At 38.1% G+C, this 13,760-nt stretch overlaps 1 protein-coding gene across 1 annotated transcript in view; it reads right to left on the bottom strand.

Annotated features, from left to right (window-relative positions):
* syn2b (synapsin IIb) overlaps positions 1–11,991 on the bottom strand; it is a 142,450-nt gene extending 130,459 nt beyond the window's left edge. The window contains exon 1 of the mRNA XM_055183745.2: positions 11,033–11,991. Within this exon, the coding sequence (XP_055039720.1) occupies positions 11,033–11,397 (365 nt within the window). The 5' untranslated portion in view covers positions 11,398–11,991. The remainder of the gene's footprint in view (positions 1–11,032) is intronic.
* Positions 11,992–13,760: the final 1,769 nt, after the last annotated feature.

Below are 13,760 nucleotides of genomic sequence, written 5' to 3'. Positions count from 1 at the left end.
ACAAGATTAACAAGACAATCACTTCTTGTGACTTCCTTCAACAAAACAAACTCGAGTTATTTGCGTCACATGTCATTACGGCAATTCTACGTCATTGCACGTGTGAATATGCGTCACACTCCCGTCCTGTAGGTGGCGGAAATGCGCATTTCAGTGGGTTTGCCAACCGCCATTAAAAAAAGAAAAGATGGCACATGCGCAGAGCATCCCAGTTTCAGTTATCCATCCGATAAAGTGTATACATGTCCTTTTGAGCGTACAAAAGGTATAAACCACAAGCGGATTAGATTTTTAACCAGATTGGCACTTTTTAGTCCGATTGAGGGGTTTACATGGAGCATTTTTATTCAGATTGATCATTTAAACAGATTACAAATGTCCATGTAAACGCAGCTACTGTTACAGGCATTGCTACTATATGTTCATTTTTAACAGTGTACTCAACAGGCAAAGATTGTTTCTTCGTTGTAAGCATACTGTACATTTATTGACTGGCCTTCTTGATTTTGTCAGGTAAAAGATGTTCCAACATTCAGATCTGAGGGATAAGTTCAAAGTTTAGATCAGGGTTACATCATTGTTATTTAACATATCATTTCCCTTTGATTTCATGGATATGTTATGAGTAGGGTTTGGGGTAGGGATGGGATTTTTCTACATAAATGTAGAAAAATTATTGTAACCACTTTAGAAAAAGGGTGTTACAAACAATAAACAATATAGCTGTTCATACATTCTTGTTAATGTCAATATAGTTATTCATGTTAGATCATGGTGCATTAATTAATGTTAACAGTTACAATGCGTGATTTTATAAATGTATTAATGCCAAATGAACTTGAACTAAGATTAATACATGCTGCAGAAGTATTGATCATTGTTCATGTTATCTAATGCATTAACTATTTGTTAAACGGAAATGAATAAATGTGGATAAATAAATGCTTAAATATGTATAAATCCAGAATGTGAAAACATAAACATTACTAAAAAAAATTCTCCAAATATGAAACAAGAAATCCTTTTTCTGCCAAGAGGATATTTTTAAAACAAACAACAAGGTGGCTAGCCGCACACTGGATACAAACAAGACTGAAAAATCCTATAGGAAAAACATTTCCTAGTAGGTGTAAGCCAAGACACAAAGTTTACTTAGTGTAATAATTTGTAAATATAATCCCATTTTAAGGCATATTTATATTTAATTTATCTGTAAGTATTAAACTGCACCTTTAAAGATGACTCGCAGTGCTCGAATAAGCATTACTGTATCTGGCAATAACAAACCTCGAAATCAGCATCAAGCATTCCATAAAGTAGTGTAAAAAACTGATTTGCTAATTATCATAAGAATAATATACATGAACAATGGAAAGCATACATGTATAAGTAAACGTAAATGTATATATACATACTGTAAATACAAATTAAGCAAAAGGAAATATATCCTGCATGCTGGTCAAGCTTTAATATCATGGTGACAGAGCACACAGATACAGGCCTGAGGCTTTCTCATTCACTGATGTCCCTTTTCATTATTGCAACACATGACCGGCCATCTAGTGCATCCTCATGGAGGAGACTCACAAGGGCAGAAGGCAGAGCCTTTATTCCCTCAGCCAATTCTCATGACCCGCAGGGATTCATTACTCACCCATAGTGGTGGAGGAGGGTTGCGAGTTATATAATACTTAGCAAACCACTGGGTCTATAGGTTCTGGATTTGTGACCGAGTGATGCCGAATGAGTGCTACGTGTCCACCCAAGTAAGTGATGTGATGCTTTTACCTTTTCTGTGCAAGACTTCCATTTCAATAGCCAGTCGGTAGAAAACACAAAACATGATTAAAACAGTTATGGTTATAATTTAATACACCAGCCATATATAACACAGTGGGGGGATGAAGAAGTGGCCTGATATATCATATGAAGATAGATATTCAATTATTTCATGTTGTTGCTCGGGTTGATGGGTCTTCGAAGCTATTAACTATAAAAACACAGACGCATACCAGTACATGTAAGGTGGGAAAGTCAGTCGAGTGTTTGTACATAAAATAGACCAAGAGTTCATGTTTTAACCTTTTCAGACGAATGTTTAAAATGTCACAACTGTCCCCCTGGTGTGAATTTTTTTTTAAACAGCAATTTTTAATTGAGTTGTTTGAGTTTTTATGGCAACACATCAAGCTTCACACGGTGCAACATTCAACACACAGTAAGTTATTTGAACAAACTATAATAAACATATTAAACAATTACATTTATTCAGTATTGTTTTTGCTTAATGAAAAATATTATTACAGCACTTCTTACAGTTTTTTGACAGAGTTAGCAAGACGGCACCAGTGTGTCCCGTGTCATGAGCAATTCGGTCCCCTCTGGCAATTCTGCCACCTTAGGACCCCCGCGTGATTCCATTGGCTGAAAAATCTCCTAATGGGTAGTTTTCTTGGTGCCTTATTACAATTCCTTCAAAATCGTGTTATGATTTATGTAGTTAGAACGTTGTTAAAATTACAATTAATGTTTTTTAAATGATATGTTTCATATAGTAGTATATAAGGGCCTTTTTACACCTGGTCACTTCATGTGTTTTCTCTAATCAGATTTGTTACATTTACATTTGGCCACATAAATGTGTCTTGGCAAAACAGATATGCAAATACACTATTCATTACTCCGCCTTAAAAAAACTTAAGATGATATTTATGCAACAATAGGCAGCACTTACTGTATATTGTACTGTATGTTGGGCAGGGGACACGCGTATCCTTGCTTGGCATGAGCTGAAGCTCGCAGTACAGCCAGCAGGAGAGTGACAGTGCGGTGATTTAATGCAGGTCCGTGACGGGAAAAGCATTCACAAAACTCTCTCTTAAAGTTTTATTTCTTTGTTTAATATCATTTGAGTTTGTCATTAGACTCATTAGGAAGCTTTTTTACCCGCTGTTGTCGCTCCATAAAGCAACGAGCGTGTCGTCTTTGTTTGTTTACCTCTTTGACGGCTAACTTCTGGGTGACGTGCTTACGCTTGGGAGGAGTTATGCGCTGAAAGATGTGGTTTCATCAACCAGATGTATTTACACTTGTCCAGTTTCATCTGAAATGCGTCCCAGACCACCTCCTGAAGTGGTTTAAATCCGTCTCGAAAACGTTTCGGAGGGCATTTACACCTGGTCTTTTTACGATCGGATAGCTGTCCGATCAGAGAAAACGCATGATGTGACCACCAGGTGTAAAAAAGCCCCTAAATGAGGCTATAGGTGCGATCTACACTTACTTACTTATATAATTTTATTATTTTGATTATTATACTGTACCCTTTCCACTTTTGTACGGTGTAAAGTTAATAAATTACTTATACAAAACATGATTCACTGTAAGGCCGGATTAGTCGAGTTTACTTAAAAAAATGAAGGTAACTTGTTGCCTTAAAAATTTTAAGTAATGATTACCTAAAAACTTTAAGTGAAGTTTGCTTAAACATATAAGTTGTTCTAACAACAATTTTAAGTTGAATAGACTTAATGTTTTAATATCTTCCAATATTCCTGCACTCTTAACCCGGATTAGTTGACATTACTATAAATTTGTGAGGAAACCCGTTGAATATAACTTTAGTTTTTATCACTTTATATTACTTTTAATAACACAAAATTAATGAGTGACTTTAAGTCAATCACTGAATAAACTTGATTCTCCACAGAAACACACACAAAACTGTGTTTTTGACATACATTGTCAGTACTGTGGAGAGAAATACAATAAAATGTTCTGAGCAGGGTTCATGTACGGAAACACTGATCACCTGAATGGTGACTTCACAAAATTATAATTTACAACAAAACAACATCAATAATATAAGAGCTTGAACCTCTATGACATTTTATTACAAATATTTGAGTAGTGAAAGTTCTTAAAAGTTTTTATTCTGTGAAAAAGCAGAAAATAATCAAAATATTCAGGCGCAAAGGATTATGGGTATTCCTCACAACATGAACTAATAATTTTAAGTTAATTTTACTTCAGTGTTTTAGTTTAATTTTGTAAGCTTAAAAGTTCAATCAACTAAACTTTTTAAGCTTTTGCTTTAAAACAGAAAATATTAAGTGATGTTTACTTGATTGTTTAAGTAAAGACAATATCTGGGTTAACAGTGTTACTACATAGCTGAATCACACATTCCAATCATAATTTATAAGCCATGATTACTACACTTTTACTATTAAAAAAAAAAAACATTTCGTAAGGTATGTTAAAGGTATAGCGGAAGATTTCCGTTCTCCGGGTGGATCATCAGGACTATTGGTCATCCCAGATGTCAATCATTTATGTGTTTTTATATTATAAATTATATGTTGATTATATGTTGACGTATAACCGTCGTACGTGCTCGCCTCTAGGTTCGCTTGCTGCACATGCGCACTTTCACGTGTATGTGTGTTGTGCTACGGTTTCAACCATTCATTGAAGCTCGCGTTCTCGCTGTGTTTTTTTTTCAAAATGTCTGAGGGTCGCAAGAGAAAAAGTGTCTACGAATTGTATGACAAGAAGAGAAAGGACTATAAAGAAAGAAACAAGACCAGAATGTTTATGGGAGACTATTTCACACGCTGGCGTGAGCTAAAAGGACAAGTTGAGCTTCCCACGCGAAGTTTCTACTGGAAAGGTACATTTTGTCATGCTATTTGGAGAAATCCATTTAAAATCACTGCTAGTAAAAGTTGATGTAAGCTATGATTAGCGATGCTAGCCCTGGCATGAGTCACGAACCGCACAGACACGGTAAACATGCCGACAGAAACTTGTAAACAGAGCGAAGAAAAGAACTGAGCTCCTGCATGCTCTCTCTGTCTCGTGCACGCGTTTAACAGGCGTTCCCTCTCAGGAGTGTTGCGTGTGCATTTTTAAAAAAAATATCGAGGGGCGGTTCTTTTAAATCAGTCGGGAAAATCTTCCGCTATACCTTTAATAATTTGCAAAAATAAAATAATTGTTTTTGTAAAGCAGATGATGACACAAAAGTAACATGAATATTAGTTTATTATATTATTTTTTATTAACTTTTATTAAAAAATTGTAGGCTTCTATTTTGTGCAACGTAATTAGCTTGCTAGACTGCTAACGCAGACGAGATGTAGTAATGACAAATTATTAGTGCTAGGTATCAATCGGGGTCCTAGGGGGGACCGAATTGCTCATGTGTGGCTTGTTTGGCTGTTATCTTTTAACCTACAGTAGGTATGTGGACAATTTACGATCAACATGTACTTTTATCCATCCGAAACTCTGTGCTGGACTCTTTAAAAACTTCATGCCGGCAGTGGTTGACTCTGAACAAACGCACCAGTCGATTTATTTGGATATCCCTCACTAATCTCTGCCGGCTGCCCTTTAACATCCCAAAGAGAAAGCGTAGGAGGAAACAAAGCATTCGTAGCGGACGCATCGTGAAACTGAAAGCCTACCTGCCTTTTTTGAGGAAATTCTTCATATAAAAAATGTAGTTTAAACACATTGGGCTCTATCTTACACCCGGCGCAATGCGACGCAAGTGTCTTTCGCTAGTTTCCACCCTGCGCAATTATAATTTTCACGTTTAGCGCCACGTTGTTTAAATAGCAAATGCATTTGCGCCCCCTTTTGCGCCCATGGGCGTTCTGGTCTGAAAACGAGGTGTGTTCAGGCGCATTGTTGGCGCGTTGCTATTTTGAGGCAACTAAAATAGACTACGCCATTGACCAACAAAAACCTGCTCTAAAGTCTAAAGTCAATGGCGCAATATGTTTTTTGTTATTTAAAGAGCGCATTAGTAATATGCGCCTATAAACGGGAGGACAACGTGGGTTTGCTTATCATATAGTACATGAATGCGCAGCAGCACAAAAACGCTTTTAAATATGAAAGATTAAATGATTGAATGTAAAAGATTATTATTGAGTCTCTTGGACATAAATGAGGACTAATTATGAGACGTTAGAAGGTGTAAAGAGCTGCTTCACCTGCAGCTAAATAAATGCTTTGCTTTAAACAAATGCATCTGTTTTTAAATATTTTTTTTAAATGCTACCTCACGGATTTATTGTATATGATGACTCTGTACCTGTGGATATGGTTAGATGAGAAACATTTTTAAGTAATGCTTAAAAAAAACTATTTGCTTAAAAAAATGCTGTCCAAGTGCTGAAACGAACGTGCGGAGAGCCGCTTGTAAATTCTTTATCTCCTGTTTGTTACAAATAAAGTATTTTTAGAGTACAAACCTTATCTTACATACTTGTAAATTATGTTTTGATGATATTGGATAGCCATACATTTAAAGCAATTACAATCCTGCTTTTTTACTTCCATGACTAAAAGAAAACGGGTTTTAAAGGTTTTAATAAAAAATAACAATTTCAATACAAGTGAAAAACAACACAATTATTTAACATTAATCTTAAACTGGTTATCTTCTTCCTCCGCTTAGTTTCTCAGTTTACAAAGTCTGTCATCTAAATAGGGATTAGACATAGCGCCAGCGCAACAGGCTTTTAAAGGGGATGAGAGCTGAGACTCTCATTGGTTTATTGCACGTTACGCCCAAAATACTCCCATTACAATAGGACCAACCCTTTTCGACCATGCGCTCGGCGCACAAACCATTTTTCCCCTTCGTTAAATTAGCAAAAGTGGATTAGGACACGCCCATTTACACGTTGCGCTGTGTGCTTTAGACAATGCGCTTAGATCGTTAAAATAGGGCCCATTGTGTTCTTTACTACGGTGTTGTTGTCATACAGATTTCTAAAATGAGGGAAGAGCTACAAATCCGTGAGTACAGTTTGCAAAACCATGAGGATGGATTGCAAAAGCATTCGCACGGTTTATGAATTTGTTAGTATGGATTTCAAAAATCGAGGGTACGATTTACAAATCTGAGAGCACTGATTGTTAACTCATGCGTACGGTTTATTAATCCCTGGGCACGATTTGTAAAACTGAGGGAACAGTTTATTAATCTGTGAGTACGGTTTATAAACTGAGGGGGACGAATTACAAAATTGTGATCATGGTTTTGGTCTTGTTTTTTTTTCTCCAAGGGGTGACCTGCCGGGATTCGTACTTTATAAAAGAAACCCCTTTGACACGTGTGCAGCAAGCACATATTTTGACAAGACGTATAATGCACATAGATTCACATGACGCAGGGAACACATATTTTGACATGACGAGCAACACACATGACACTCTGAACACATATTTTAAAATTTGTGCTTCTCGAAAGAGTCCCTGGCTGCCATTGCATACTAATGATAAAATGTATAGCTTGAATGCACTGTAACTCACTTTGGATAAAAGCCTCAGCCAAATGTATGCAAATTACAGGTTTTCAAAGGGAGAAGCCTTTAACGTTGCATTATTGATTTTTCTTTTGCAGCAAAATTTAAAAAAAAAACTAAATTTTATTCACCAACTACCTGCAATCCAGTTTTACCTGGTGGTAATGCCGGTGAAATACCACTGATATTGTGCTTTATTGAGGACATGCTTATAATATAAGATATTTGCCCACTTCAAATACAGTAATTGTGTAGATAACAGTGATGTGTCCACCTTAAAAACATGGTTAACATGGTTAACCTAACCCTAACCTAACCCTAACCCTAACCCTTTTCCCAGTGACTCCACAGAAAGGTTTTGTGGATGTTGAAGATTCTTTATGGAGCCATGCAGTCTATCAAAAACCTTTTAACAACCTTAATATTTAAGAGTGTACCATTAAACCTGACTGTATCCTTCACATCACTCAATATCAGCCTACAAGATGGTGAATTGCTCTGTACGCACGACACTATCAGCAGGCACAAATCATTCATAGTGAATTACTCCCAAAATCCTGTGGGAAATAAATAGGGACACTTTTTTCAAGGCCGAACCCATTACATGAGAGATGGAAGCTGACGGTTATGTAAGACCCTAGTTTGTGTCAAACACACTCGCAGAGTGATTCACAAGATGGTTCCCAGGACATGCAAATAAATAAAACCTTTTTTATTTAGTGCTTTGACTAACCCTAAATATACATCCGAAGGTAACTGTAGAAACACACAGGAATACAATAATGTGATGTGCAGGCATAACAAAACAGATCTCAGACAGGAAGCTTGGTTAAAACCTGACGTCTGTGTCATTATTCAACCGTGCACATTTATAATTCACTGCTGCACTCCTACTGAGACACTGACCTGCGTGTGGCTTTAATATGAGACATGATGCATGCTTCCAATGGATCTTTAAACAAATAAAATCACATAGGCTGTCATCACATTTGGTTCGATTTCTTGCCATTCCCTTCCCCCCACAACATATATGCGTCATCAATGCTAATTCTATGACGTATCTCACAATAGCGGTTTAGCAATGTAGCTACTCACAAGATGATGCCAACTTCATTCCAGTTTTGTTATTTTACTGCTAAAATGTGCAAAAAAAGGACAACAGTGAGATTGGCATCAACATTTGTACATGTGTACGAGTTACTTCAAAGGGGAAATTTCACAAGACTTTATTAAGATGTCAAATAAATATTTGGTGTCCCCAGAGTACATTTGTAAAGTTTTAGCTCAGAAAACAGATAATTTAATATAACATGTTAAAATTGCCACTTTGTAGGTGTGAGCAAAATGTGCTGATTTTGGGTGTGTCCTGTTAAATGCGAATGAGCTGATGAAATGCAAACACTGATCACCATAATGGTGGTTTGTTAAAGGCGCTCTTAGCGAATTGACGCGTTTTAGACCATAACATTTTTTTGTTACATACAGCAAACATCTCCTCACTATCTGCTTGCTGCCTGTCCGCTGATCAAACTGTAAAAAACCGCGATCTCTGTAGACAGCTCAGGCTCGACAAACGGCAATATCAACATAGTGGCCAAACCTAGCACAACAAAACATAACAAAGTGTTCCAGCCAATAAACGACAAGAAGGATTTTGGGGTGGGGGTTGGGGCGCGTTCATGAAAGCACGGACGGGAGAGGGAGGGGGAGGTGTTAGCTACGCTCCGTTTGTTTGAAAACAGTTCAAACATCAACAGGAAGTGACGTTGCACATTATTCGCTTAGAGAGCCTTTAAAATTCAAACTCAATTGTGCTGTCAATTATTTTTTATCTCTTGTTCTCTGCACTAAATGGCAGTGCCATAGTTGGATAGTGCATATTAAGGGGCGAGATTATTATAATAAGATCCCCTTCTGACATCACAAGGGGAGCCAAATTTCAATGACCTCTTTTTTAACATGCCTGCAGAGAATGGTTTACCAAAACTAAGTTACTGGGTTGTTCTTTTTCACATTTTCTAGGTTGATAAAATCAATGGGAACCCAATTATAGCACTTAAACATGAAAAAGGTCAGATTTTCATGATATGTCCCCTTTATGCTGCAACTTGAAACATCTTTTTTTTTAACTCACTTACTTAAGCAAGTACATAAACAGTTTGTGTTCGAAAACCTCAAAGGTAAGGTTATAATAATAATTTATAAGTTGAGCTGTCGAGTCGAATTTACAATGAGAAATGTAATGGTAAGTGCGTAGAGCAGAGGTAAGCAACGTCGATCCTGGAGTGCTGATGTCCTGCAGAGTTTAGCTCCAGCTCTAATCAAGCACACTTGAAAAAGCGAATCAAGGTCTGAAGAAATCTGCAGGACATCGGCACTCCAGGACCGAAGGTGCCTACCTCTGGCGTAGAGCAACAAGCAATTTTATGTTTCAAACAGAGATGGGAAAAGTCACAAATGTTACTTGGGAGCAGCAATGACACATTCATCCATTATACAAAATAAATAGCATGACATCATGGCTCACCTTCTCAAGTCTGGATTGCATTCATATCAGTTCCACACTGTCTCAGAGTTGACATAAAATGTATAGCCACCTTTTCAAACAGGCTTTAGTGCAGTTCTTTGGTGCTAACTTAAAATCGGACAACAGGACTTAAACAAACAGAAACATACACCTTCAATATGTGTGTGTTATTTAAAATAATTCGACTATTATGTATCCGGGAAACACAGTGGCTTCTTAAGTCGGGTTTTATGAGGATGACGGTCTACCCCTGTAAATAAAAATCATTAATAGCCAAACACCGTTGGCTTCGCTTTCTTGGAGAGAAAGCATGCTGACTGCTCTGTAGGAACAACAATAAAATATTCATGCTTGTGTCTAGAAGAAAAGTGCAATTGCTCTACTCAAAGCTTTCTCTCAGTTAGTGTTATGCAAAGCTTGTAATTATTTCTGTTTGCCTTCTAAATTGCTTTAATGACAAAGCTAATCTTTTAAATGTAATTCAGACTGAACATTCAACAGCTGAAAAAGCTTTTTCCCAACCAATCACAGCACTGGTATGGAGCATAGCAACTGTGGTCATTGACTGGCCAACACTGCATAAGATGCAAAAATTGCAGAAATAATGATTAGCACATGAATTTATTTACAATCTAAGCAGTTTAACCTAATCATGGGAGATTGTGTCATCATAGACGCTAGTCACAAATGCGAGGGGCAAACAAACATTTAGCAATGATTCATCTGATTTGCATCTGAGGGCTCATAGTGTAATGATCATTTCCATATACACTCCATTGTTGTGCCATTAGGAAGACAACCTGAACAAAAGGTTAAAAAAAGCTTTGGGTGGCCAAGTTAATCTATTGGCACCATTGCTGTAAATTAAGTCTGCCTGCATGCAGCCATCTGCTTAAGAGCTTTAAGATTGATGGAACAATCCAAAAGACCAATCAACCTTAAGCATCTGGGGATTTGGCAAAAAGTCAATTTTTGAACCAAGAAAGGCAGCGGGATTAAAGTGGGCTGTATAACTCAAAAAAACAATCCAGTGAGGTACAAACTTATCAAAGCTTTTGATTGTTTCGGATGAAGTTGGTCAACTGCAAATGCAAATCATGTTGGCTAATTCTAACACCACATCACTGATGTGAGCCGCCAAATTGATCATCACAGTCTGGAACAGGGAAAGGTAACTCACCAGTCATGTTGGGGTTCATCGATGACCAGCAGGATCTTAAACTTCCGTGACACCGCTGTGGGACTCTGCTCCACGAGTCCTGCAGAAGCCGCGGTTTGCTTCACTACGTTGGTGATGGAGCTGAAGAATCCTGTCCCGGTGGATTGTGCAGGCTGCGGCTGCCGCTCCGGTGCCGGAGAAGCGGTCGGGGACTTGGTCGCAGCGGGGGCCGGCTGGGCAGGAGTCGGTCCGGAGGCAGGGGTCTTGGGGCTGGTGGTGGGAGGAGGTGGTGGAGGTGGGTCAGGCCTCTGGAGGTCTGACATGTAACCATTGGGGAGGTTGGCGATGAAGCTGCTGTCAGAGAGCCGACGTCGTAGGAAGTTCATGGCTGTGGCTGGAGAAGGTTAAACTCTAAAATTGTTCACGCGGGGAACTCTTGGCACTGCAAAGGTGTTGGTCCACTGTTTGATGAGAATCTTCAAGCTCCAATATTGGAGATCTCAGAGACTTGTGCTGCTTCTTCTGAATGTGTTGTTGATGTTGCACTTGTATTTTTCCTCTCTGCTCTCTCTCTCTCTCTCTCTCTCTCTCTGTGCTCCTGCACTGACAGCCAGAATGCCAGGAAGAGATGCTCACGCTCTGCCTGTGTCTCCCCTCCCTCCCTCTTGCATTCTCTCTCTCACACATACACACTCGCCCCCTCCCCCAGTCCCTCACGATCTCCTACATCATTGCTTACGTGGCTGTACTACGTTGTTCTGCAGCTGCTGAACGGGGTTTCCAATACATATGCATGGATGAAGGGGAGCTCCTACACCAATCCCCCTTGCTCATGTGTCTCTCCTCCTCTGGCTCCCTTCCTCTACACCTCTCAATGACCTGCAGACCCTGATCTGGTCATACTGAGACTGCAGGAAGGCTGATGGATGAAGTAGTAGATCTGTAGAAGGCGCAGGCACACGTCAACTCGGCCCTTTGGAGCTCTGTGAGTGTCTTCCAGCCACTGATTCTGTGCCATTGTGCAGTCAAGCAGACTTTATCCGATATTTAAGCTAAATGTGAAATGTGAAGGCTTAGCCATCTATCTGCACTTCAGGCAATAAAAAACAAAATGCAGAAGGGAAAACTGTTATTTATCAAAAACTTTGCTACACTTAACCTCCTGAAATAATTATGTAAGACTATAAAATGTTTAAGTTTCCTTTTCTGGAAATGCACCCTAAGGGAGCAACTCATTTTATTGGCCTTAGCAAACAAGACTTATGTATTATTATAGCACTTATGTGATGGGATTTCTACATTTTTTTGCCAGTTAGCAACCACCCTGAGATTGAAGTGGATTCACTATAAATCTCTGGCCCTGGGGAACCACAAGCTCGCTTATTTAATTCAAAATTTTACATGCACTGAACAGTGAACTGAATTTGAGAAGCATTGCTACAAATGGCTAGCTTACACTGTTAGACTTTTTATTGTATATATGCGGTAACTCACTGGCAATGTGTACCATAACTGTACATGTTTTTTACAGTATGATGCCTTTACCGCAGTTCCATTTTACAGTATAATACCCTTACTGTAAACTAGTTTTAAAAAAAATACTGCCTTGAAGCGGTATCGAACTAAGGTCGCCCATGTCGTATGTCCATAACACTACCACAGTGCTACAGAGTCACTTAATAAAAGTTACTCGCTACACTCCTGAAGTTGCCTCTTCTGTCACTCTCCCGACACTTCAAGGAGTGAAATCTTGGCGTCACTAGTGTTTTGAAGTCTTGAGGTCAAATTCAAATCTGACGGTCAAGCATTTATCCATAATCTCTTTCTTGTTTCTATCTACAATTCTCAATAAATTATTTACACTGCTGAAAAACAATTCACATTTTGAAATTTGCTTCACTGCTAAAAGGATAACAAATCAAATGTATTTCATACCATAAATATAATGTTTTATTCAACTACAGTAGCACTACTGCTGTTGTTTTACAGCAGTCTACCGCAAATTCAAAACATACAGTAAATCACTGTAAATGAAATGTTAATATTGCAGCTGGGTTGCCAGTAACTTACCGTAGATTTAAATTTATGTTTTACTGGCAACATTTTGTTCAAAGCTAAATGAACATCAAACATTCACAAGTCTTTGTCTTTACAGAGCAAAACTAAAAAAACAGCATCAAGCAAAACATTCTGGGAAACAAAATCTAAAGCAAAAAACAGAAAAAGGTTGATGATGATTTCTGGTTCCCAGAATGCTTTGCATGAGGCTGTCATTGTATAGTTTTATTCTGTAAAGATAAAGACCTGTTAATATTTAAAATTTATTTAACTTTGAACAAAATCTTACCAGTAAATAACATAAATGTAAATCTACGGTAAATTACCAGCAACCCAGCTGCAATAACATTGTAATTTCTACAGAATTTTTTTTACAGTGCATATGGCAATGCATATTACAGTAATGAACTGGAAAAGAAAATGATGGTATTTTACTGGCATTTTGTGGTAAGTAACTGTAGAAATTACAGTTAAGTCTAACAGTGTATGAATGGGTTAAATTGATACGTACCCATCAAATGGCACGACTTTCTCATGCTAAATTAGATTAACAATTTCATTTACAAGCAAATCCCAGCAGGGACAACTGTGTGCTGGGCAAACAGGGAAAGGGTACAAAACATATCAACATAATGACATAATGTCTTGTCAATGCAATTAGCGCCAAATCTGGACAAGATATTAGAGTTTG

Source organism: Misgurnus anguillicaudatus, chromosome 14 (assembly GCF_027580225.2).
Source record: "Misgurnus anguillicaudatus chromosome 14, ASM2758022v2, whole genome shotgun sequence".
In the NCBI taxonomy this organism is placed as follows: domain Eukaryota; kingdom Metazoa; phylum Chordata; class Actinopteri; order Cypriniformes; family Cobitidae; genus Misgurnus; species Misgurnus anguillicaudatus.
The sequence above is the reverse complement of the archived record's forward strand: the minus strand, read 5'-3'. Positions and strand labels throughout refer to the sequence as shown.